General features: G+C 49.5%; 1 protein-coding gene across 1 annotated transcript in view; it reads right to left on the bottom strand.

Moving 5' to 3' along the window:
- Nucleotides 1–27591, bottom strand: part of KCNK5 (potassium two pore domain channel subfamily K member 5) — a 40607-nt gene that overhangs the window by 3256 nt on the left and 9760 nt on the right. Inside the window, exon 2 of the mRNA XM_080926740.1 lies at nucleotides 1103–1214. Within this exon, the coding sequence (XP_080782866.1) occupies nucleotides 1103–1214 (112 nt within the window). The remainder of the gene's footprint in view (nucleotides 1–1102; nucleotides 1215–27591) is intronic.

Below are 27591 nucleotides of genomic sequence, written 5' to 3'. Positions count from 1 at the left end.
ATGCAATGATTTCTTCAGTAGGAACTTTGTCCATTACATTGGGAGATCCTTGTGGGCAGGGGAAAAGCCCACAGGCACTATACTGTTCATTGGGTACTGCTATGCAAAGCAAACAAAGATGCTTGCCCTCACTGAGTAGATACCCAGGAGCAGTGTGAAGGATAGACTCAAAGACGTCTGCTCTGAATCCCTCTGCCCTTATCCGGATGCTCATGTCGAGGGTCTGTGAATCTGAGCATCAGTGGCCAGGTTGACCAGAAGTGCTATAGGCAGGGAGAGCCTGGAAAAGCCCACTGCTGCTCCCTCTATTCACACATTGAATTGCTCGCTTTGGAAGACGTCCCCTTCTTAGTGCCCAGCTGCAGAGCCACATGCAGAGGCCCTGAGCGTTCAGCCTCAGTCAACAGTCACACCAAGAGTCAAGCGGTAGGTGGGAGAAGCCAGGCTGGACTCCAGGCTAGTAGGCAGCTACTATTTGATTACCATATGCTAGAGAGCCCAAACAAGAACTGCTACCAGAACTCAGCCAACCCCGAAAGGGTGAAGATAGAATACTGGAGGTTTATGCAATAAGCAGTCTGCCCATCAGGGCCATTCCAGTGTCTCTACTTGAAGAGTAGAAGCAGGAATAAAGAACTTCGAAATCACATAAAGGCTGGGTGTATGTGGTGGCCTGCCATCACCCCAGCACAAGGTGGCACAGATATGGGACCCCCAGAACAGATTGACTAGCTTGGGTAGGTGAATTCTGGGGTTAGCTAAAGACCACACCTCAATATATAAGGTAGAGAACAATCAAAGAAGATACTCAATGTCAACTTTGGACCACCAAGCATGTGTGCCTACGCAAATGGAAACACACACTCACATGCGTGCACACCACCGACACATGCATGCAGAAATAATAAAACATGGAGTCTAAACTACTATGGAGGTAGTTACATAGGTATGGCCAATCACTCAGGACTTACTAAGTCCTTCTTAATCACAAGGCCATGTGTGTGTGATGTAGATGACTTACAGTCACCAAAGCTGGATTGCTGTAAGATCTTGAGGAGTGAGGATGTGGACCTGGCTGTACTGAAGGTTTAAGGGGACTTACCAATGGTGGTGATGACTGTGGCTGCGAAAATCATTGCATTGGGCCAATTCCAGTTGTTGAAAGTCTGGTTCCCGGTGATGGCCACACCCTGATCCGCAGCATCAGATACCACCTTAAAAGAGAACCAAAGGGAAGGTCAGAGTCAGGTGATTTATTGGTGAAAGATGTAGCTCGGAGGTGGAGTCCTCCTTGCCTAGCACGCATACATACTCTAGGCTCCATTCCCAGCAGGGCATAACCTGGCACAGTGGCACACACTTGTAATGCCAACACTCAAGGGGAAGCCAGTGGTGGCTCATGTCTTCCATTCCAGCACTAGGGAGGGAGAGGCAGGTAAATCTCTGAGTTCCAGGTCACACTGGTCTATACTGCAAGTTCCAAGATATCCAGCGCTATGTAGAGAAATCCTATCTCAAAAATCAAACCAAAACCCAACAAGAAAGAAGGGGGGGGGGGGTTGAATCATGCTTTGAGGCCAGCCTAGGCTACCAGACCCTGCCCCAAACTAACACTGCTGGCAGCATCAACACATCTGGAGTGTCCTCACTTAGCCTCCACAATACCGAGGTGGCTAGCAGTGCCTTTATCATATAGCTGAAAAACATTTTACAAAGAGGACCAGGGAGGTTTTGACCTGTTCAAAAGTTTGGCAGAACCGTGTTCCCAAATCACCCAAGCTTGTTCCACAGGCTTCTGGGGAAGAAAGCTTTTCCAAACAGTTTCCAGGTGGTGCTGGTTCAGGGACTGAACTCCAAAAGCTACAAGACTATTCCATGTCTCTAAGAAGACAGATGTGATGCAGATACCTCAGATGTCCCCCATACCTTAGCCCTCCATGGCCTGGGAAGGAGCCTTCGACCAATTCACTATAGGATGGCTACTGAGACCAGCTCAGCTTCTCTTGAGGCCAAGGATATGTATCAGGATACATAAACCAGCTGAACCATCCCTTCCTGATGCTGAGGATGTTTGTGTGCTCTCATCCTGACAGAATCCCCACTCCCTGAGCTCCTTCTTCTCTCTGCCCTGGGCTGAGCAACTGTTGAAATAGGGACAGATCAACAGGTATACTTCAAAGTGATCAAAATTGTTACCGGCCTCCACAGTTTCCAACTGGTTGGAGGCCCCAAGGCAGGCATCATCTACTCAGGAATTTCCCAGAAGTACCAAACCCATTTCTGCATACCTCTACCTGCCTCACTTACAAATATCAGCTCTGCCTACCTCTCAACTCATCCGACCAATGTAGCTCTATTGGAGCTGTACCAAGAGCTGGCAGTGACGGTGCCCAAGAGGCCCATTAGGGGCTCTAAATCTGGGGTTCAAGTTCTGTCATTCAAGGTCAGCCCTGGGATGACCCATTAGACTGGAGACCAGGAACCTAGCCAAATTTCCTATAAAATCCAAGCCAAGGACATCAGGGAACAGAGAGTGAGGGTGGAAACAAAGGCGAGGTGGAGAAGCCATCATTTCTAAGCCACCCGAAGCATGACTGAGGTTTGGAGGGAAGGAGGGAACGCATGGATGGCTCCGAAGGAATGCACAGTTTGCAGAAGCAGCAGAGGCTGTGTAAATGGATCTGCATACTTAGGCGAAGAATTTTCCATGATGACATGCCCGCCCGACACCCCATCAGACCACAGGCCGCTTGCTGCCCTACCTCCCACTGCCATTCCCAAGCTTAGAAGACATGGAGAGCTGGATATCTGACATATTCTATGTGTAAGAGCATCTTAGATGCTATGGACCAGTAGGAGCATCCAACAGCTTCTCCCTTAACTCTGGGAGACTGGACCTACTTGCTAGGAAACGGCTCTGGTACCAAGCCACACCTCAGCCCCTATTTAGCCTTTAAAAATATGTCTGGAGCAAGAGAATGAGGAAAGTCTAGAGCCCCGAGTGTTGACATTAAACAGATGGGAGAAAAGGCAGAACCATTTCAGTCCCCACCTGTTATCAGATAGAAATCTGAAACAAGACAACCTGAAATGAAGTAGAGTATGCAAGGATGGTCGTGTGGCCCGATTGCAGAGTGCACGCCCAGAGCTTGGACGGTGGAAGCAGGAGGATTAAGAGTGTTGTTAGGTCAGTCTGTGTAGAGGCTTTGTCTCAAACATAAATAAGTAAGGAGCGGAAGAGGCAGCTAAGAAGTTAGCCGCGTGCGTTATGTTACTCTTTGAGGATCCAAGTTTGGTTCCTAGCCCCTACATGAAGCTGCTCACAACGACCTGTAATACCAGCTTCAGGGAGATCATCCAATGCTTCTGGTCTCCAGAGGCACCTTCACAAATATGCACATACTCAAATGCAGAGGTATATATATATATATATACACACATACATACATACATACATACATACATACATACATACATACATACATACGTGTCTGTCTGTGTGTGTGTGTGTGTGTGTGTGTGTGTGTGTGTCTGTGTCTGTGTGTGTAATAGGCTGGGTATGGTGGTCTACGGCTTTAATCTCAGCAGGCAGGAGAAAGACAGAAGCGGATCTCTGAGCTTGAGGCCAGCCTGGTCTAGATGGTAAGTTGTAGGCCAGCTAGAGCCAGACAGTGAGACCCAATATTGACCAAATGAAAACAAACAAACAAACATGCCTGATCTAAAGACACTGGTTTGCCACCGTTGGTCATTTTCCCTGAAATCCTGAGGAACAAGAGAGGTGTCAGAGAGAAGCTGCCTGTGTGTTTTCAAAAAGAAAAAGGGTAAAACTGTGGATATTTTGTTTTGAAAGTCTCTCTCTAAGGAACCAGGCTGGTCTCAAACTCCTGCTTTAGTGTTCTGAGAGCTGGGCTTACAGTTGTGCACCACCAAGTCTGACTCTCGAAAACCTTCCAAATTTGGAATGAGTTGTGTACATTTCCTTCACTGAAGGCGGAGCTTCGTGTCATGTTGAAGGCACTCGACCCCAAGGTCAGCGAGGTGGCTGCAGCAAGCTTTCAACTCACACTTATGGACTAGACAGAAAAATGTCTGGGTCCATTCAAAGGCAGCTAAACACCTAAACAGCATTTTCATTACCAATCCAGACAGAGGTCTTTCGTGGTCATGCCCAAGGCCTGGCCTCTACAAAGGCTTCTTTCATTTACTCAGTGGAGCAGTCAGATCATCAAGAACTTCCCACTCCCATGGACAGTGACGCAAACGTAAGAATCAGCGCAGAAGAAGGATGACTACACCACCACAATGGAAACATGGTGAGAATCAACACAAAATGAATGTCTTTTCAGTCTTCAAGTCTTTGAATCAGAAAAGTGGAGGGGGCTGGTGAGAGAGAGAGAGAGATGGTCCAGCGAGTCCAGTGCTTGCCAGGACCTGAGTTCAGGCTTCCAGCACCCACATAAAAGCTGAGTGGGGCAGTGTGTCTCTACATCCACAGGGCTGGGTGCAGACCAAGGGGACAGGTGTGTGTTTGGGGGTGGGGGGAGTTGTTCCAATCTAGCTGAAACAGTAAATTCCAGGCCCACTGACTGATCCTGTCTCAAACAGAAGAAGACCTTCAGTGTGGGCCTCTGGCTTCTAAGGTACATTCATATACCCACCCACCACACATGCACATGTACACGTGAGAAAGAAAAAGTTAAGATAGGACAAAGGGGAGAGTTCTTAGTCTACAGATCAGCAAACACAAGGGTAAAAAGTAAACCCCAGGGTATGTAATCTGTCCAGAGCTGGAGATACCAAGTTCATTGTACTTCAAGGTCAGGCCACACGTCACACACTGTTCCAGTCTGTGTCAGACTCAACACGTCAGGTTAATCAATGAGCTGAAGGCTGAGAAGAGCCATCAGCGTTTGAGGACAATGCTCTGCCACTGTCACACTGAGAATCAGCCAGGTCGGGGGCGAGCATCATCCGTCAGATTATATATATGGTGCACACAGAACAGAAGACCTTACTCAGGACCACTTGTTTCTGGAAGGTTAGGAGATCGTGTGCACAGGGAGCACTGCATGTCAGACGGGAAGTATGGTTGTGAACAAACAGAATCTGTCTTCTCACAGGTTTGCCCTCATGGTTAACAAGGGGACGATACCGGCATGAGGTGGGTGGCAGGCCAAAAGCACTATATGCCAGAGCGTTCGTGGGACAACCCTACCCCATAATGCTTCACTGCTCCCCTGGAGACACGCTGACTAAAATTTTAGGCCACCCATGATTCAAAAATCAGTCGGGGCCAGAGAGATGGTTCAGCGGTTAAGAGCACTGACTGCTCTTCCATAGGTCCTGAGTTCAATTCCCAGCAACTACTTGGTGGCTCACAACCATCTGTAATGAGATATGGTGCCCTCTTCTGGTGTGTCTTAAAACAGCTACAGTGTACTCACATAAAATACATAAATAAATCTTTTTTAAAAAAGAAAGAAAGAAAAGAAAAGAAAATCAGTCAGAAAGGATGAAACATCCCCCGGACACAAGAGCTGAAAAATCAGAACAGAACAGAGGATAACAATGCCAAGCTTCCTGCCCTCACCCCACTGGTGGCGCTGTCCTCGGAGGCTCGAAGCCTCAGCCTCTCCCTGGCTTATCAGGAGCCACTGACTTGCGTGAGTCAGGGACAGATACTATGGAAGGCGTTCCCTCTCCTAAGAGCCCCTAACCTCATTAAACACAAGGATGCTCTGCAATGGCGGAAAGACATTCGTGGCTCCCCTGTGCCCTTTGCTGTTTCTTCCCCTGCCCACCATTCCCAAATATGGCTGCTTTTGGAATCTGCATGGCTCCTCACCAAACCTGGAACATGGATGGGGAGGGATGACTACAGGATGGGACATGAGAGAGCCGGACACCAACTTGCTTGGACTTTTGACACATCCAGCACCTGCCTGGCTCTTTCTGTTTCTACCAGGCACGGAGCTGAGGTCTGAATGTGAACTTGGAGAGGGCCAGTGACTGTTTTTCCCCACTATGTGAAGCCATGGTTAAGATGCACAGCTGGTCATGCTTGGGATCCCACAGGGTGAAGAAGAGGCCTGAATCAGTCTCCCAGAACAAAAGAGCTGACCCAGGATGGGGGCCATCCCGGGATCAAGGGAGGACTGTGGGGGAGGCAGGCAAACCCTGTTAGACAAGGCGTCCTGTTCTCAGGGTTAGAGAAACAGCTTTCACGGGAGGAGGTGGCTCCTGTTCATTTGCAGTATTCTTTAACTTGGCTCCTCAACGCACAAGAGACAATATTTTCATTTTCCTCCTAAGCTTGGAGGGTGATAGAGAGAGGGAGCCGAGTCTGTACGATCCAGGCCAGGCTCCTGTTTGGGGACGGAATCGAGTTCCCTGCTTGTCACCTTCATCATAAAGCCAGCGTGATTTATTGAGGTCTTCCTTCGTGCCAAGGGTTGTGCTCAGCATTTTGCATGCCTTTTAGCTCATTTAATGAGGACGGGATTCTGCTGGGAAGTCACTATCATTTTTTTTTCCCACGTTGCAAACGAGAGGCTGAAGCTGAGATAGCAGGGAAGTCACCAGAGGTCGAGGTACTAAAAGCTACAAGACTGGGACTAGAACCCAGAGCCACCTGGGTCCAAACGGTGGTGATCCTGCCCCCTTTCCCCACAGGCCACAGGAAGGAGACCTATGCACACACTTCCACCCTTTCCCACCAGCTGAGAAAACAGTGCCCGAAACCAGTGCAGCCATTCCCACCCAGTCCTCCAGTGAGCCAACACCCACACCCCACTTAACCTAGAGACACCAGCCAGCCACACCATCAGGTAGGGCTTTTCTTTGCATGGGGATGGGGGGGGGGACTGTGGCCAAGGCATGAGCCTATTGCAGGGGTTCCAGATCACAAGCACCATGCAGCTATTTGGTCTTTCCCACAACCCCTGTGGCTTCCCGAACACAGCCCCTTTTCCATTCTTCTCTTCTGCCCCTGCAGAACTACAGTCCTCTGATGCTCCAAAAACCAGGATCCCCATGCTTTCCCTGGCTGTCTCTGGATTCCCGTCTTCAATCCTTTGTGCTCCCTCAGTCCCCCTGTTCTAGAAGGTCACCACACCACACCTATCTATCCATGGTGCTTGAGACCACGGATAATGAAAACCATTATCAGTCTCTTTCCCGTGGTTCTTCCAGACACCACTTCCTAACTGTGTAGCTGCTGAGGTGACCAAAGTACTCAAAACACTTCTCTCTCACTGAATGGCTAGGCCCTGCAAAGCAAGTACCATTAGTCTGTTTTAAAGATGAGAAGGCAGGCTCCAGTCCAAGGTTAAATGGCACAGCCGAGATGTGAGCTCGGGCGGGACCGCCATGGTACAGAGAATGAAGGTAGAACACTGGGGTTAGGCTGTTAAGTATGATGAAGTCAGGTTTATAACACATTGCCTCAGGCAACCACAAAGAAATAATAAAAACATTAGATGCCACCAGGAAAGAAAGTTCCCTGTCACATAAACTCCAAGAAGAGACTTTGTATTCCTGGAGCTCAGGCCTCTGCCTCACAGAGTAGCTGCTGCCCAATTAGGTACCTGTTAAGTGGATTTGGGTGAAGAATAGGGAACGCCCGCCTCAGCCCATTTGTCTTCAAATGCCTACACACCCTAACATCTTAGAGCAATACTCTAAACTTGTTTTATCCTTTTAAGACAGGGACTCATTGTGTGGCCTTCGCTGGCCTGGAACTTCCTATAGAGACCAAGCTGGCCTCAAACTTACACAGAGATTCACCTACCCCTGCATCTCAGTGCTGGGACCAAAGGCTGGCTCCATCATGCCTAGCTACAGTTGGGTTTTAAACAGTTTTATCTGCAACAAAGTAGAGGCTTATGTCCAACAGGAAAGGAGAGAAGGGGATGCAGACCCCAGAAATAGTGGGTATCCAGGATAAGGCTGAGCACTGTGTTGGGGAAGACTGATGCCTCCAAGCCTAGGGACAGGGAAGGGAAGGAGCCAGGTTAGAGAGGGGATGAGGGTTGGGGGAGGGCAGAAAGGGCCAGGGAAAAGGCCACAAGACAACAGAACACGCAATTACCGTGCAAGGGGAATACCCGTGGGGTGACCAGATTGTCCTTCCTGCAGGAAGGACACCTGTCACCTCCGGAAACCCTCACAAAGGCAGTGGATATATAGTGAGAACAGGAAAAGGAGTATAGAAGCCCATGCTGACTGATGGGCACTTCACTGACTCTTTGCCAACCCCTCCTCTCCAAATACACTCACCCCAAGGCACAGACAATCAATCCACTGTGGCAATGACAAACTGAGTGAGTTCAGATACAGGCTGTCTACATGTAGAACCAGTTGGACCTACCTTGGATGGAGCTGGACAGGGTCTCTCAAAAACTAGCAACAAGGCTTGGGTAAAGTACCTGGCTGCTCTTAACCTGCATCTTCTGAATACAAGGGGAGCATCCAGGGCCCAGTACGGGCTAGCCAAGTGTGCTCGCTCTCAGCATGCTGGCTCATCTGTCTTTGTCTAAATCGGGAGCACGGACAGTGTAGACAGGATATCCGAGGAAAGATCCACTTGTCCACACGTGGATGCCCATGCCTAGAAAGGAGGGCCAGTGGGAGGTGACAACTCTCTCTTTCTCAACCTATAGCCTCTCTTAGCTTCCAAGCCACATGGGCACGAAGAAATTCGGGCACATATAAAGTGCCTTTAACCCACCCTGCAGAAGGAAACCTTATGGTTTCCTGCCTCCAGTTCTGAGCCATCCTTAACTGTTTGCCATCTACCTAAGCAACAGAGCAGGCTGTCTGGGGTGCAGCACTCCCCAGGTGAAGTAGAGGCCAGGGGTGGGACAGATGGCAACTTCTCTGAACTTGATTCCTAACTCCCCCCACCCCTTGCTGTCTCAAGCTTCATAGTCAACAAAAGTCTGCCAGAGGCTGACCTCACAACTGCCTCTGTCCATGTCGGCATGGTCTCTAACAGGATCTCCTCCCCAGGTGGGAAGCCATGGGTGAATAAAGACCCCATGATAAATGGAGGGGTTCTCTGCACAAAAGTGAACAGCTAGATACATGTCAGGCAAGCATTTGTAGTTTGCGCCTACTGAGTACAGCCACTGTCAAATTTTTTAAAGCTACAGACAAGCGTAAATTCAAGGAGGGAGACCCTAAACCATCCCTCATACACCAAGGCAATTTAAGCATTAGGGTGAAAAATGGAAGGGACAGGGAATGCTAGTGTGCTCAGCTGATCAGCTGGCTCCCATTCAATCTGATAGTCCCCACTGGGACTTATGGACATATAAAAATATCTTGGAAGGGCTAGAGAGGCTCGGGTCAGTGAAGGGCTTGAGGAGCAAGCATGGGATAGGACCTGGACTCACTCCATCTTCACCAACCACGTGAAAAGTCCTGCACAGTGACACAAGTCTCAGCACTGGGGAGGAGGAGGCAAGAGGATCCAGGGGTTAACTGTCGAGCCAGCCTAGTTAATCAGTGAGCCTGAGGACACCAGTAAGACCAGTCTCAGTGAGGTGCGTATCTTCTGACATTGAACTTTGGCTAACATACACATGCACACACACTCACACACATACACATCGGCATCTCCGTTCCAGGCCAGGTCGGCCTCTTAAGCTCTTTTCTCATTGCTAACTAGGGATTGAGGAGGAGGTGTTAGGCTTGCTTGTAGAAGATGAAATTAAGACTTTGACAATACAGAGCCACTGAGCAGGAATCCTCAAGCCCAGGCTAGACGGCCCAAGGAACCAAGCCATGCAGATACATTCTCACAAATTTTTAAAAATTACCCAAAAGGTATTGTGTGGTAGTGGAGCACACCTTTAATCCCAGAGCTCAGGAGACAGATAGGTAGATTTCCGTGAGTTTGAGGCCAGCCAGCTGTACAGATAAATCCCAGAACAGCCAGGTCTACACAGTGAAACCCTATCTCCAAAAACAAACAAGCAAACAAACAAACAATAAATCCCCATGGTAATAAATACCTGCATTTTTAATAGTCCAGGAGAGGTATGAGGCTATACATACTCTGGGCTGTACATCAAGACCCTAGTTCAAAAGTGCACATCAAAGCAAACCAACAAGAAAACTATTTCTCTCAAAGCTACAGGAAAAACAGAACAAAACAAAAATTGTGAGCAGCTGCCTTTAGTGTGGGGTGGCGTGGAGTGGGAGCCGTGGGGCCGAGCTTTCTATCCTTCTGCCTGAGCAAGAAGCATAGGGCAGGGATAAGGAATTCCTGGTATTTCTTCATGCCTTCTCCCCAGCCGAGGGCGACTAGGGTGTGGCTCAGAGGGCAGCCATAGTTCCCAGCAAGGTATAGGCAACAGTCCATTAGTACCAACTCCCTCCTTGTGCCAGCTCACAGCCGCCTTGCCTCACCCAGAGAGAAGGTAGATGAATAGCATCCCCTTTGGGAGGGATGATGAACGGCCCAGGGGAGGACCACACCACGTTGTTCCTTCATCAGTGTGCTTGGATGTTAGAGCATACCAAGAACCAAGAGTCTCTCCAGGAACCCTTAACCTTTCCACCCACGTCTTCTCTACAAAACAAGATCTGACCAGGACCTCCTAAAATACCAGCTTTCCACTGCTCAGAGCAGCACTTTCCTCGCCTACACCTTCTCTCCTTTAGCACGGTTGATATATATTGAAAACTGAGCCCTAGCTGCTCCCATATCAGGATCCCCATTACTAGGACCAGTTTGCCTTCCCCAACCCAGCTCACAGCGGAGGGGAGACTTTCCTGTCTAGACGACTCCTATTCTGTCCTTGAAGGAATATATCCAGTGCCAACCAAGCCTGCTGTCCCTTCACCCACTGAAGAAGCCACCAGCTGGAGCACAGGTGAGAGAGACCACACACACACACACACACACACACACACACACACACACACACACACACACACTGCCACAGTAGCCATGCAGTGAGACCCACAGACCCAGAGACTGTAGCAGCCACAAAGGGTAGGATGGAAAATGACACATTTATCCTCTGCAGGCTTTATGGGCACGACAGACTTATCCTTCTTCTCCGTGCAGTTGTTTTCCAAGACAGCAGAGCAGATGCCAGAATATGGGAGCTGTGTATTTCTTGCACCAATAATACCAGTACTATGGTAACACAACACAGTGACTGAGTTATTGGGTAGGTAGCGGACACACTGTGGATATACTAGATGAGACGAGATGATTCATGTCCCAGGCAGGAAGTGGCAAAGAGCATGAATTTTCACCATGTGACTCAGAAGATAGTTAGTTCAAGTTCATAAATTACTTCTGGAATTTTCTGTTGAATACTTTTGGACCGCAGCTGACCATAGGTAATCAGAAATTGTAGAAAGTGAAACCACAAAGGAAGATTACTGTTCTGTGGCTTCTTGACCTGGACAATACCTTAACATTGGGAAGGACTAAGACTTAGCCCCTAGAGAAACACTCAAGGCCTGACTTGGAAAACTAGTGTGTTTAAAGGCTTTTCCAGGAGCTGCTAACAACTGTGCAGCCAATTATCACGTGTAAGTGGTGTGTTTGTGTAAACATACATATACACACCTGTGTGTGATGTGGAGACCTGAGACCATCCTCTGGAGTGGTCCTAAGCTCCTCTCCACCTTAATTATTGTAGACAAGGTCTACTTGCTGAACCTGGGTATCTACAGAGCGCCAAGAATTCACCTGTCTGAACCTCCCAGGGCTGAGATTAGAGGCACAAGTCTCTGTATGTAGATTTCCACTTGAGTACTGGATGTGAACCCAGGTTCTCCACATTGACTGACTACATCATCTTCCCCAACTTTTCAAGCAATTTTCCAAACAGCTTCCCCAACACAAGGGATAAAGGTCTGCCCTCCCCCACCACCCCTGAGTCAGCACTTTGTATGTGAATGTCCTTTCACCCACCTTTGGGATTCCCCTGCCTCTGTGGCTGCTCAGAGGCACAGCCTAGGTCTCACGCTCTCTGGAACACTTGTGCCAAAAGGGAGCAGCAGGGTTTTAGCAGTTCCTTCTGGGTTTCCGACTTTCACAGGCCTGGGAATCCAGTCCTCTCTAGGCAGGGACTAAGTAAACAAGGCAGGTGGCCCTGTCCCCATTGTTCTCAGCCTGGGAGATGGTCACCTGCCCCTGTTCCCTAGATGGGAATTTGGCAGGGAATGGCAGGGCCAGGAGTATAGGCCGGAGGGGGTCTGAGCTCAGGATGGAAGGATGCTGAGGCACCTGGAGGGCTGGAAGTCCCTGTGAATGGATGGGGTCACAGAACACAGCTGCTTGCCCAAAACTGGCCTTGGGGCACAAGAAAGGGCTCTTCCCTCCCAAACTTGCACACCAGCTGGCTCCTCTGAGGCAAAGCTCTTAGAATTTACCTATGACCAACACGACAAAAGAGGGGCATCTTTCCTCTCCCTGCAGCACCTCTGAGCCCCAATTAACCCCCTCACCCTCCCCAAAGTAACCCAAGTCTCTGCTCTGTGCCAGTATGTGTCCTGTCGGAGATGCAGGACCTTGGGTTTGTGACGTCGTCATCCCTTTCCACCACCAGAATCCACAACCCAAAGTGCCTGGCATCTCTCTGCTCTGACCAATGCCAAGAGGATACCCTCCAGTGTATGAGCGGGCAAAGAATGGCTTCAGTTAGGATTCACAGGCCTACCAGGCTGAGGACGTGCTCCATAGCAAGAGAAGCTTCCTTCCAAGAGTGGTTTCGGGCTCTGAGAAGAGCCCCTGTACTGAATGTATCTGCTCCAGGCAAACAAGCAGGCCGTCCGGCCCGTGCACTCACTCACCCGCGTCAGTGACACCAGTGCTCTCAGGCCCTCAATCCCCTCCCACAACCCTGCTTTGCAACACAAGACCCTTCAAGGGGGGCCAGGGTATGCAGCGAGCCCTGGATACTTCTCTTACTATTCACACGTGAGGAATCTGCCTCGAGGGTCAGTGTCATGGTCGAAACCACACAAGGAAGCTGATGGCAAAGCCATCAGAAGCCAAAGGAAGGAAGGTCCCTTTCCGCAGACAAACCTGGGTCTCCAGTGCCAAACCTGGGACTCTGTTGGGGAATGCCACCCACAGCAGAGGAAGAAAGCACGGAGAACGCTGTAAAAGAGGGCCAAAGGCAGACAAATGCCAAAAAAGTGCTGTCTTCAGGTTGGCGTGTGGCTGGTACACTCGGAGATTTAAAGCTTGTACAGATGGTTATCCGTACAAGGTCTATCAGTAACCTCGATGGTTACCTGTACAGGGTCAGTAACTCCAGCATGGGTCAGGGAGAAGCTCATGAGGACCCATCCACCCCTAGCTGAGGAGCTAGGCCATTGATACCTGCTAGGAAAGGAGGGATCATTTTTCTTAGGGATTGTGGTTCCCTGTAGGCTGCCTGTGTGCACGCAGATAACACTAATTAAGGGGACAAGGCGGAAAGAAGGGCACATGTTGGGGAGGATCGTGGGGAATGGGGAGAGCTGTGGTGGGTACGATCGAGAGAACTGTTATACATGTATGGAGCTGTCAGAGCAAAGTTTTCTGTAGTTTTAAAAAGTCTCCAGGGAGACACACACCCTTATCTAATCTTCACTACCATTTTTAGGGTGCGTGTGCACTCAGGCTCCCTACTTGATTCAATTCAGTCCGACCTTGAGGAGAGAAGGAAGGAGTGAACACAGGAAGCCATTGCTCAAAGTTTCTAAAAACAGCACCTTGAGCGGCTATAAAGGAGGTCACCATGGGAACCGCTGACTAGCGGTCTTCCCATCCATAGCAGACAACCTAGGAGAGAGCTGGCTCACCTTCAGCTCAGCTGCCCAGCCGCATGCCCGCTTGCTCCCTGGCCTCTGTGGCCCAGGTCTGCCCTTGTCTAGATGGCCAAACACGGTCACTTCAAAGCCCCCAAGTGTAGAGTTTGGGATCCTCCCTTGGAAGCAACTCAAGGGCAAAGATCCTGACTTTGGAGCAGGCATCCCAGGTCCTCACTCCAAAAGCAGGTCACCTGGGCCATGCCCTGACATCATGCTAGGTTTAATTATCCATATCTGTAGACTAGGAGGACCATGGTCCCACTTGGGCTAGTGTGGGAATCATGGTGCTGGGTACAATGCATGTTCTGAAAGTGGGTACTGGGAAGGAAAGCTGATGTGGCCATGGTTGTTTGAGAGAGGCCTCTGCTCTGAGGGCCTGTGGCGGCTGTATGAGAGACTGCCTCTGACCATCATCACCCTGACAATCAGAGGATCAGGACAGCGGCTCAAGCTTGGTGGATTTCCACTCATGTGTTCCTGTAGGCACCTGCCCATGACTCACGATCTTCCTTCAATCGGGTCTCATGCCCGCCATCACCTTCCTTGGTCCTTCCTCCCACCAGTTCTTCATCACACTTTGTCATGCTGTTGGGCATCTGTTTATCTGGCCCGCTCTGGATATTGCCTAAATGGGTCAAGAGCTGAGACAGCAGATGTCACTCACACTATTAAACCCAAAGCAGAACCCATTGGATAGCATTCCATATTAACCAAAAATGATGGGGTTTCTGGGACATCTGCCTGTCCCTATGGCTGAGGTGGGTGGGGTGCACCATTAGTTCAGGGGTAGTATCTGCTCCCAAGCCCCAATGGCTTTCCCCCTCCACAGAGGTCCTGGCCCATTGAGTCAATTTCTTGTGAACTTTGGAACTAGATTCCGAAGGAAAGAGACCGGGTGGAGAGGGGAGGGCGGGGCTGAGTGAGGGATATTCCAGGCAGCTGAAGTTCCACGGGTCTCTCATAGCATTACCTCAGGCTCCCCTGGAAGGGGAGAAGGTAGTGCTTTCAGGTCCCTGTAGCATCCCAGTTCTAAGTGGCAGCCAGTCCTGTTCTGAACACATCTGCCTAGAAAGGTCTCCAAGTTCCTGCCTCCCCAGTAGGATGCCGGCTCCTGGCCCCTGTCACATGCTACTCTCAGGTTATACTGGAACCCTTGGAGGAGTGTGGTTGACTCTGTCCCACTGTGTCTCTCATGATGTCCCAATGTCACAATGTATCAAGCTTCCCCACTCCGCCTGAACATCCCTGCTTCCACCTGTGGCTGTCAGCCTGGATAATGAGTAACTAAGTACCCATCCTTAAAGGCTGGGTTTCTGATGATAAGGGGTTATGAAGGAGCCCATTGATTATCATTTGTTTAAGATGACCAGTGTTTAAACTGTAAACCTCTTTATTAATTAAAAAAAAAAAAAAGCCTACAGGGGTGCTAGGTGGCCATAATTACCTCCAGGAAACACTGTGCCTGATTGCTCGTCCCCTTCTCACCCAAATCTGGCCTCCAGGACCCGTCTGAGAGGCTGTCATTCACCTATGTTCCAAGCATGATCTTGCCCCCAACTTCTCCACAAAGCTCCCTGCCGGCCGCTCCTTCTGAGAGCCAAGCACCTGTCACGAAACCCTTTCCTTATTGCCTGACTCTAACCTGACCCCATCCCCACCCCCCACCCCACCCCCGGCTGTGGTCCAAGCCCATTTCCTCTACTTTAGTCACTGGCTGGAGACAGACAACAGCTGGCCTCCATCCTCTCTGGAATAAATTGTACAAGAAACTGCCAGGAACTGGGCACAGGCATCTTGGCATGGACAGTCCTCCGTGGGTCAGGGGGAGGGGCAGTGCTTTCTCTGCCTCAATGGCTTCTGAGACCCAGAGTCAACCCGCTAGAAGACCTGAGTAACAGCTTGAGACCATGATACCCCACAACCCCAAAACCACTCGATAAGATACAAGGGACTATGACCCCAAACAGGCTTCCCCTCTCAAATATATGTTCTGATTACAGGGATGACATGTAGAGGAACCCCAAACAGTGTGTGGGGGGAGTGGCCTCACCTCTCAGGCACGTGGGGAAGCAGAGAGGCCACCCAAAATAGCCAACTCTGCTCTTCTATTCTGCACAAATGGCCTCCCATCCACCAATCATCACGGGCCAAATATAGTGTGGGATGTGACCAGGTTAAGCACAGTGCTGTTTTGTACCGAGGTGATGGAAAAACACAGCCAGGGCTCTTCCAGGACAGAAGGGCTAGGTTGAGGTAAGGGTTGCGGTAGGAGCTGAAGAAACCTCCCACCCTCACTAACCTGGGCCCGAGGACAAGCTAGACAACGGGAAATGGAAACCTCTGCAGGTATAGCACAAGAATCTTACCAGAGACAGAGGCCAACACGAGGGCCAGAAGTAAGCCGGACCCTGCCCAGCTTGTGCCCTGTCCCCCGCCCTCCCAAGAGTTGCAGATGCTTAAACAAGGTCTCTCTAGGTAATGCAGGCTGGACCGAAATTCGTTGTCCCCGGATTCTGTGATCTTCTTGCCTCTCAGCCTTCTAAGTACATGCTGTATTGTTGAGCAAGAACATTTGTTCCTCCATGCCAGGCATGAGCCATATGCACGTAATCCCAGCACTCAGGAGAATGAGGCAGGAGGGCCCCACGTTCAAAGACAGACCAGGCTACATAAGACCTTTTTCTTCAAGCAACTACCATAAGCAAGCAAACAAACAAACCCTTAGATTGTTTAAGTCCCTACCCACTTCCCAGAAGGCAGCAACCCTCCACGCTGCCTACTGAGTGGTGAACTTCAAGCAGACAGGTCTGCCCCTGCCAGCTACTGCCTTGACCTCCAAATCATGGCTTCAGTTTCTTCATTTTTAAAATACACACCTTTAATCCCAGCACTCAGGAGGCAGATCTCTAAGTTCAAGGCCAGCCTGGTCTACAGAGTGAGTTCCAGAACAGCCAGGACTACATAGAAAAAGAAAAACAAACAAACAAAACCCCTGTCATATAAAGAGATAAAGACAGACAGACAGACAGACAGAGAATACAACTACTAACATCTCACCACCAGCTCATAAGGTAGAGCCCTCTCAGCATTATAACAAACGGTCCACAGCAAGCATGAAGCCAGATAGATGTTCCTTAACCACACACTTGCAGCCTATAGATGTCAGGGATTGTGAGGAAAGATGGGCTGGGTGTTGTCAAGGGTGACCAAAAGAAGAAAGAACAAATGCCATCATATTCCCAAGTCACTCAAGGGTCAAGCAGAGAAGCAGATGTTCTCCCGTGAGCTGTTTTCCAACAGAGCAGCAGGAAGAACTTTCTTGGAATTGCCAGAAGGGACATCTATTCTCACATCTACTTAAGCAGAAGTCCCCGAGCTGGGACAGGAGTCACTTAAAAACTATCCTAGAGGCTGGTAAGATGACTCTGGAAGTTAACAGCATTTGTTGCTCTTCCAAAAGACTGGGTTTGATTCCCAGCACCCATGTGGGAGCCCACAACCATTTGCTAACTCATTTCAGAGTATCCAATCCCCTCGTGGGTTTTCTGGGGGACCAGTCACATAGGTGGTGCACAGACACATACATGCAGACAAAACACCATACACATAAAATATCAACAATAATAAAACTAACAATCCAGCATCAGACTTTATGACACATCCTGCCCTCTTCTGGGCCCTTGGCCCTCCCCATTCTAACATGAGGCTTCTGGTCAATCCCAGAGAAAACAGGGTCAGACAAAAGGGAGAGATGGGAGAACAAGGAGGCTTTTTCACCTCCGTTCTCCCCAGGGCTCTCTGAGCCATTCCTCTCTACAGAGGGACAAAGGGGGCAGCTGTGTCTGGCTGCTGCAAATGTCTTGTTCAGCCAAGGACCAGCACCCCACCCATAGGGCGAACACTCAACCCATGTAACCCAAAGAAGGTGGGACCAGAGCCATGGCTGTTCCCTGTCCCATGCAGCTTAGAACAGAGCCAACTGATTCATTTAAGTCTTTGCTGAGCCACAGCCATGTGCCCAGAAAGGGGCAAAACAAAGGCAGGACAAGCCACTGCCTGCCCAGGAAGATCTGCAGCCAGGCAAAGGTAGAGGCTAGGCTGGCAGATGGAAGTTAGGCAAAAAGATACCATAAGAGGTCAGAGAACAGGACGGACAGCAAGCAAGCAGCGAGGCCAGACCCTGGGGTCACACTGACCTCTGCAAGGGAAAGCAAAAGGCTGGCAGCAGGAAAGCAAAGGCACAAAGAGAGCAAGGCGATGAAACACAGTGACACATGCCTGCTATGTTGACACTCTGAGGCCCAAGCAGGAGAATCACGAGTCCAAAGCTATCCTGGGCTACATGGCAAGAATTTGTCTCAAAATAAATAAATAAATAAATAAATAAATAAAACAAAGTAAACCAGACAGGAATAAGCTAGGACTGAGGCAAACACTTAGACATAGATTCCAACCACTTAAAAGGAAAACCCATCTAACCCCCCTTCTCCCCATCCTAGGGGTCTTCTAAGATGTCTTTGATATACTATCAGACCTCCCTAGAACAGGAACACGAGATAGCTAGGCACACTCAAGTATGTGATATTACCAGCACCCTCATGTTGTACGCCTGTAGCTCAGATATGATGTAAGTGCCCGCCCCCACAAGGGTTCATGGGCTAAGATTTAATCCCCATGGTGAGATGCTGAGGGTGGAAATTTAATCCGACGATGGCTTTCAGAGCTGTGCCTTAGGGAGGGGATCAGGATTGGATAAAGTCATCAGGGTGGGGCCCCTATGACTGAATCCTCATAGCTTTATAAGAGAGCAGACACACACACACACACACACACACACACACACACACACACCTCAGGACACTGCCAGCAAGAAGCCCATTGTCAGACACAGTCCCTTGACCATGGGCCAGAACTGGGCCAAAATAAACCTCTTCACAACGTACAAAGTCATCTGTGGAATTGCATTACCAGCAATAGAAAACAGACCAGCACTCTAAGAGATAGGCTACGTCTGTGCAGTCTCATGTGGCTACTGAGTGCTTGAAACTCGGCCAAGGACTGAGCAATGTGATCTGAACTTTCTTCATTTATTCAATTTATTAACAGCTTCAATGAGAATTTCTTAATATCATATTAAGAAATAAAAGCACAGCTCAGCATACCCCACTTGTAGAACCTATATCAAGCATACCCTACCTGCATCTCTCCCTAGGATGTGTGTGCCTTCCCTGAACTGTCAGGCTGACTAAAGCCTCAGGCCATAGGCAACAATAGCCTACTTCATCTCTTGCCTGAGCTCCTGTTTCCTGTTAATCTCAAACACAGGGTGAGATTTCTTGGGTCCCCAAGGAATGTGGCAGGACTGGAGGCATTGAGGGGTCAGGACGCCACTTGTTCACAGATCTCCAGAAGAGTCCTCCCCTGAGCAAGACATCAACCAACCCAGGTAATAGCCAGCTGCTGTACAATGGAGCTATGTGCCTTCTTTGGCCTGCATTATGCCAGGTGGCCAGTCTTAAACCTTGTGTGCATGCTCGAACGTGTGTTTGTGTGTGTGTATACACTCGTATGCACTGTTCACGTGCCTTCCTCAATCACTTTCCCTTATTTTTCAGACAGGGTCTCTCAATAAACCTAGAGTTCACTGACTGGCCAGCAGAGTTGGTCAACAAGCCCCAGGAACTCTCTGGCCTGCCTTCCCAGCCTTGGAGTTATAGGCACACGCTGCTGTGGCTGGCTTTTCAAATGGGTGTGGAAATCTGAACTGTTAAAGCAATGGAACCACCTCCCCAGCCTGGTTTCAAACCTTTAAACCTGTTTCCTCCAGGCCCTGAGTCTCTACGGCATTATTAGTCCTCAGCAGGCTACGCAGTTTTAGAAAGTTCTTGTCTTGCTGATCACTGGCTTCCCAGCAGGTTACACTTTAGTAACTGAACTGAAAGATCCTCTCCTTCTCCACCGTTCACTGACTACTGAAGGGGCGCTGGCTCTAGAGGACATTCTGTTAAAACCAACCTTGTGCTTCCCCCACACTTTAAAAACAACTGGTGTGCAACGGGTGAAACACGTGCATTCTGTGCCATTAAAAAAAAAAAAAATCAAGCTCTTTTTTATAAACACAATACAGCTGCATTACAGAAAATGTGCAGGCAGAAAGAGAAAAAGCCATCAATAATCCAGTCCCCAAAGCTTGGTTCTGCCTAGCTTCTGTTTTTAAATTGAGTTTCTGTGACTCAGTGCTAAACTTACATCCCCCCCCCCCCGGCTTGTTTTTGTAAGTCTGAAGTGTGGCTTGAACCTCAAACCTACTTTTAAAAATCACTCAGTGGAAACCACCATGCCCTGGGCAGTGCAGGCTTCCATACCGTCTGGATGGGGTATGCCATGGCCCAGGCTGAAGCATCCCAATTTGATGATCAACAAACACAGGTTGAGACTGTGGGAGCAGAGCCATGGGACAGTATCCGAGAGTATGAGGACAGATGGAAAACTGGCTTCGGGAAGGTTAGTGTCCCCTGAAAGTTTGAGCTATAAACATAGAGAAGGTACTTGCCAAACACACAAAGGCAAAGACACATAAGGACCCCCAGCAGACCAAACAGGGGGGACTGATGGCAGAGCTTCACAAGAATGTCAGAACACACCTCTGCAGTAGGTAGCAACAGGGACTTTCTAGAATAGTACCCAAAAGTACCCTCCATGACGCTGAAGTTGCACCTCCTCTGCTGGGGGTGGGAAAGACTGATGCCAGGCAAAATCCTAGGAAGCTGCTGATACACCTTCACCAGCAACCTATGGGCCTGCCTGATAGACAAAGTGCCCCAGGCAAGAGACTGCTGCACGGACGAAGGTGGAGTGCTTGCTGGAGAGAGCCTGCCTTGACCATCTTCTGGGATGAAGGTGGGCACACTGACATTTGCCTCGGGTGACCTGGGACAGCACTGCATCTAGCCTTGGAGGCTGCTGGTAGGCAAACAGGTGGAAGAGAACGAATTACCCTTGGCTCCAGCCGTTCATGAATGGTTGTTCATTAACCATTACCCTCCTTACAGGGTCCTGGGTTTCAGATGCAATAGGGCACAAGTCAAGAGCCCTGTGGAGAAGGTGGGAAAGAAAATGGGCATGACAAACTCCAGAGCAGTGTACTGAGAGATGGGGCTCAAAGGAAGATGACCACCAGACCCAGCATGGGGGATACCATCATGCTGGGGATAACATCCCATCCCACATTCATTTTCTAACTGAGAAGACCTCTGGTGTCTACGTGCCTGCCTGTTTTTGAGCACTGTATGGTAACTGCCCCCAACACCTGCTAAGTCCCACTGACTTCAAAGTAAGGTACACAGTGTCCAGTATCCCCTTCGTTCCCACAGCCCTTTAGACTAGTACTGAGCATACAACTGGCACTTCCTGTTCAATTGGCCTTGGTGAGCAAGTCTTTGGCTCAGAGAAGTGCACTGGCCTGGCCCAGTCACACAGCAAATGAAGCTCCTCACCCACTGGGCCATTCCAACACATACAGGGCTGAGTTCAGAGTCTAGGAGAGGGGCATGGGATGTGTGGAAAAATGCTATTAATCAGGACAGCCGCCCTCTTCCTGCTACCTACCTTGGGGGTGCTGACAAGACACTCCCACACCAGCCTGCCCCACTTAGCCTGCTCAGCACTTATCCCCTTGGCAGCTCTGAAGGGGGCAGGGATGGTGGGAGGGGAAGGGCATCCTTCCAAAGCCAACATTGGCAGGATGCATTCCACAGCCCAGGGGACAGGAGTTTTGTTTGAACAGCAGTGATAGGGAGGAATGGGTCAGTCCTTCATTCTACTCCAGGGTCTGTGGACAGGTGCCTATTTCCATCCTGCTTAGGGGGTGGGGCACGGGAGCAGCAAGAACCCTATAGTAGACAGAAAGGCCACCCTGGCCAAAATAAATACCCATAAAGCTCTCTTCTCCTACACAGCCCTCAGCATACTACAAGCAACCTAGTTGTCCCTGGCAGGGCTGTGTCTGGGTGGCATGTGAACCATCGGAGGAAAGGCTAAAGATTCTCTCTAGAGCCTTTGTGAACCTATGTGTCCTATGAAGGGCACGAGTCACTAACCCTGAGGAGGCCACGTAGAGGTGCCTGTCCCAAGGGTGGGTCTAAGTAAGAGAAGTGACAGGTACCACCTCACAAAGAAACAAAGATTACACTCTCCCTCCAGCTCCTGAATTCATTCTCATGGGGTCCTTTCTGACTGTCACCTGACCCACAATCTTGCCACAAGATAGAAGGCTGGGGTTGGGGATTTAGCTCCCTGGGTTCAGTCCTTAGCTCTGGAAAAAAAAAAAAAAATGACCGGGTGCTGACCCTAAGGGCCCCCAGGGGGTGTTATAAGTGGGGCTGAAGGTATAGGCACTGTTGACAGCCAGCACTTGCATAACCGAGGTTTTCCTGATTTAAAAGTTCTCATGCCTAAAGTGATAAACAAACCACTTATGCCTAAAGTGGTAAACAAAAATAGGGTAGTCTATTCAGGCAGGACAAGCAAGGTTCCTGGAGTATCAGAATTCCAAAGAGCATTGTTCTGGACAACTCCTGAAGCAAGGAGCAACCAGGAGGGTGAAGAAGACAAGGCTCTGGAGAGGACTGGGTAGCTCAGTTTAGAGTGCTTGCCTAGCATGCATGAAGCCCTGGGTTCCATGACCAGCAGCAAATGAAAATGGTCATGGTGGTGCATATGCTTGCAATTCCAACACTCTGGGGGTAGAAGTTCAAGGTCATCCTTAGTTATACAACAAGCTCAAAGCCTCTTGGGCTACCTGAGATTCTATTTAAAACAAAAACGAGCAAACAAACAAAAAAAAAAAAAAAAAAAACAAGAGTGATTTGTGGCCTAGCAAGTCCCTAAAAAGAGCAGCTTTTCAGCCCTCTGGCTCCAGACTTGCCTGAGTGCAAGCAAGACACCTAGCTGGCTAATCCTGGCTACAGTATTCAACTGTGTGCAAGAATCCTTACCTCACACCATTCATTGCTGCTGTGTGCCTCTCTCTGCCACCCTTGCCAAGTCATCTATAGTCGTGGATCTCAAAGTCACCAGGCATGGTGCCACATGCCTTTAATTCCAACACTCCAGAGGCAAAAGCAAAAGGATCAATGAGTTCTAGGCTAGTCAGATCTTCGTGGCAAGTTCAGGGCCAGCCAAGGCTACCATAGAGAGACCCTGTCTCATAAAGGAATCACAACATAAACCTCAAAGGCCTTTGTCAAAGTGTGTGCTACAGGCATGCAGGGCTGCAGAATACCCCTTCTCCAATGGAAGGCTGACCTCTGGTCCTCTGTCTGCAAGGCCCACCAGGATCAGCAGAAAGAATTCTAAGATCTCAAGACCAACAAAAGCTCCCCTCCCTATTCCTACCCCACCAGGCCAAGGTGAAGGAGGATTTGTTGCCAGAGGCCTTGGGTGGTAACCAGGAGAGCCACTGACAGGTGCAGTAACACCTTTGACAGACTGACCTGCCCTTTGAGGCCACTTTCCCCCAAAGCCTTCCCTCCCTTAATTGCTTGCCCCCCAGCAGTAATTGCTCTTCATTGCACTTCCCCACCCCTGGTAAGCACAGATGTCTTAGACAAGGTTGTGTAACTTTCTCTAAAGGGCTGGGCCTTGGCTCTAGGAGGCTGCTTAAGTCTAAGCTCTTCCAGCCTTACAGTTTTTCACTCTCTGTAGCCAGGAGAGGTGCCCTCAATGCACATCACCTCCTGCAACCTCCGAGATGGGCAGGAGACACCAGCCAACCAACAGCTCTCTGGATGCAGATTCTTGGGTAGCTGAGTCCAGCACTGGAAAGAGAAAGTCCCTGGGGGAGTGGGGTGGAGGGTGGGAGTGGGTCTCACCTTCTGCCCCGGGCTCTATCCTGGCCCAGAAAAAAACATCCACTGGGAGTTTCCATACTAGCAACATTTATCTTTCCTTCCGCCAATGCCCATCAGCACGGAAGCCAGCCTCCCAGAGCTCAGGGAGGGCCATATTGGGCAGGTTAGGATAAGAAGTGGAACATAAACAGGCTCTGCACCCCCCCCCCCCAATACACGCAATACCTTTATGACTTAAAAGCAATGTTATAAGGATATGGATAGCTACAGAGTTCTGATCCCAGAAACCGAGTCATACCTCACAGATCACCCGAGGGAGTAGTGAGATGGGAGACAGAGACAGAATTCCCAGAAGCTCACAGTCAAGCTGCTGCTGTACGAAGGAGTGAACAAGACTTGTCTCAAACAGGGTGAAAGGAAAGGATTAACCCCCATGCTGCACCATGGCACGTGTACACTCACACACACCACCGTGCACGGACGGACACACAAGGATATCAAACATACGTGTGTGTGTTTAGAAATGAGCTAAGAATTACCTCTGTGAAGAAAGGCCCACAGCCAGACCTGCAAGCAGCTCTGTTCCATTAACCTGAATTTGCCTCTCTCCCAGAACTTCCAACCTGCAGCCCACAAGTCACGTGCATCCCAGGAGAGCTCCGTACTTGGCCCAATATATTCGAGTATCATGGCATATAATGCCAACAGGTTAGACACCCCTGCGAGACAGTTCTGCCACCAGCTTAGTCACTCCCTTAGCTGGCCTTGGTTTCCAATCCAACAAATGGGATGCCATGTATTTGTCTATGAGGGAGGAGGATAGAAGGTCCCTCCCTATGTCAGGCCCATGGAAGAGGCAGAATAAAGGCATCAAACGAATGGTTCTGCCACCAAATGAATGGACCCTGGGTAAGCAGGAGGGAGGGTAGGGAGGGTACAGAGCCTGCATCTGCAAGCTTTTTAGAAGACTGGGTGGGGTCACTTAGGTGCTATAGGAAACACCCTGCAAACACTTCTGCTCCCTCCCTGTGTGGTAGGCCAAGGGGTGGAAAGGCCAAATGTGGCTGTGGTCTAGATCTGTCACACCATAGGCCCTATCAGCCAGAGAGGCACCTCCTCTCCTGCAAACAGTCCTGGCCTCAGAGCTCCTCCTTGCTAGGCTCTGAAGATTAAACAAGGGCAGGGGCACACACACATACAGGTGGCCCACCCCAGCCCATCCACATTACATTTCCCCAGAACACAGCCCAAAGGCATTCTTGAAACTGCAGGAAGGACCAGGAGTAGGCACAACCTCCTCAGAGAGACAGAGATACACATGTGGTGTGTGGTCATGTTTAGTGAGCCTGCACACTCAGCATGTGCTTCGTATCTGCTACAAGAAGACGTGGATATTTGTCCTTTCAAGTTCCTTGAACATAGAAACCACAACTTCTCTTTCCAACCCCAACACCCAGCAGAGACCTGAAGACCAGGACTTGGCAACCACAATGAGGGCATCCTGCATCCCAGGAAGAGCTTGGGGAAACACTGACAAAAGAAAGCATGGCCAAGAAGGGGCAGGGTGGAGCTGGGGGTGGGCAAGTTTGAAGGGGCAAGGTGGGATGGGTTTGGCATTTGTCACTACAACCAAAAGCACTTTGGAAAGGGTAGGTTATTTGGTTTGTATTTCTATGTCACTGTTCATCCTTGAAGGAAGTCAGGGCAGAAATCTAGACACAAGAACTTATGCAGAGGCCACGGAGGAATGCTGCTTACTAGCTTACTCATCTTGCTTTCTTATAGCACAGAGGACCAGCCCAGGAGTGACATCACCCACCATGAGCTAGGCCCGCCCACACCGACCATCAGTCAAGACAATGTACCAAAGGCTTGCTTGCCTCCATCCAGGTCATCTGGTGGAGGCCTATTTTTCAGTTGAGGTTGCCTCTTCCCAAATGACTCTAGCTCATGTCGAGTTCACATAAAACTACCCAGCACAGGAATAAATCTTTTTATTGCGTTTAAAAAATTTTTATTGTCGCCTGGGCGTATTCGAGTCATGGCACAAGTGTCGGGGTCAGAGGACAACTTTGAGGAGTCAGTTCTCTCCCAGGTTTTATCAGGCTTGAGAGGAACACCTTAACCTGCTGGGCCATCTCACTGATCACCAATCACTTCTTTCAAAGGCTGTGAGAGACCAAGGCTAGCTCTACCTGGCTAAAGTCACCTCACTTTGATCTTCCGAGAGGTCTGGCCTCTTCCTCATCAGACTTTCATGAGAAGCTGCATGCCACAGAGAATATAACATAACAAGAAGCAAGTCCTTACCTTCACACTGGACATCTCAAGAACTGGGCCTTATCACACATGTCTGGGGACAGGAAGATATACCCTGTTGGGTCCTTATGGTCTAACTTAGAGGCACTCTAATCCTTCTTCACAGGTGAATGATCATGAGGTGATAAACCTGGCCAGAGTCACACAGCACAAACACTAGTGTATAGAGTAAGACCAGGATTATGGTTATGATCAGGTTTAGTCCTCACAATCACTCAAACAAGGGTTTCCTTCCCCCATCCCTAAGTATAGGTCAATTCAGACAACTAGAGAAGCCCTGAGGTGTACAGTCCCCCAGAGAAGCCTGGTAAGATTCCTGGTGGCCTACAGAGACAGTCTCCAAGCTATACAACAGAGCCAAGCCAGTCCTTCCATCAACTGTCCTACATAGGTTCTCGCAGACTTGGGACAAGCATCCCCCTTTGTAGGAAGAACTTGGTTAAACAGCTGCAGTCAGATTACAGTAGGGCACGGAAGAGTGAGTGACAGCAGCCAGAAGTACACAGCTCTGCCTAAATATTTCAGCAGAAAGCCTAAATATTTAGATGGGTAAGAGGAAAAAAAAAAAAAAAAGAATGCATACTGCAAAGCTAACCAAAGAGCCCTGGCCACCAAGAGAGCCACGAGTGCTAGTACTGTCTTGCTTTTGGGAAGGCCCAATGTGGCCACCAACCCTGCATAGCAACCACCTAAGGGCTATGTGGACCCAGGCTTCTCCAGGAGAAAAGATCTAAGCAAGGCTTAACACTGGAAGGGAGAAGACATATGTCCCAAATGTTGATTATAACTATCAAGGAGTGAATTGAGTTATCTGGAAGGAATAGAAAATGGTGGGCAGCACGAAGAAGGACTTGCTGGGTTTTATCCTCCTTTGCCATGAGTCTCTAGATTAAGAACGCAATGCATGATGAGGTCTGTGGGTTGGTCAGGGACAAGATGCCCAGAGAAAGGAGGTATGGAGAGCAGCTGACACTTAGGTCCTCTGATATATGGAGTACCACTGTTGCATCCCTAGGAGAAGACAGATTGCTCACGGCCACACCCATCACCACCCTCAATGCTTAACCCTGTGCACCAAAAGGTTCTGAGACACCAGGCTTGTGTGGCATTTTCCCATTTCTCAGCCTCCCCTCTTGCTTCTTAGACCATCAACACAACAGAACGCACAGCAAAGTGGTTCTGAGCATGAGGACTGGGTACCAGTCGCCATCACTCTCCTAACCGCAAGGCCTCAGACATGCTGCGACCTCTGAGATTGTATTGGTTACTGTTCTTGTTACTGCATTCAAATATCTGACAACAACTTTGGGAAGAGCTTATTCTGGCTTTCACAGGTCAAAAGCACACAGCCCATCGTGCCACAGAAGACACGAGCATTCTGGTCTTCCAAACGCTACCAAGTCGGCCCACTAAGCTTCTGCTTACAGCAAGCATCCTGGGACTTCTCTGGCCTATAGCTCCAAACTCTTCAACATTCCTCATGCGTACCATGTGGCCAGGTTTATCACAGAAACGACATCCCCGCCCCCCAATTCCTGGCACCATTTCACCTTTCTCACTGCTGTTACAAAATACCTACCAAAAACTTAAG

This window comes from Micromys minutus (genome assembly GCF_963924665.1).
Source record: "Micromys minutus genome assembly, chromosome: 12".
NCBI lineage: Eukaryota > Metazoa > Chordata > Mammalia > Rodentia > Muridae > Micromys > Micromys minutus.
The sequence above is the reverse complement of the archived record's forward strand: the minus strand, read 5'-3'. Positions and strand labels throughout refer to the sequence as shown.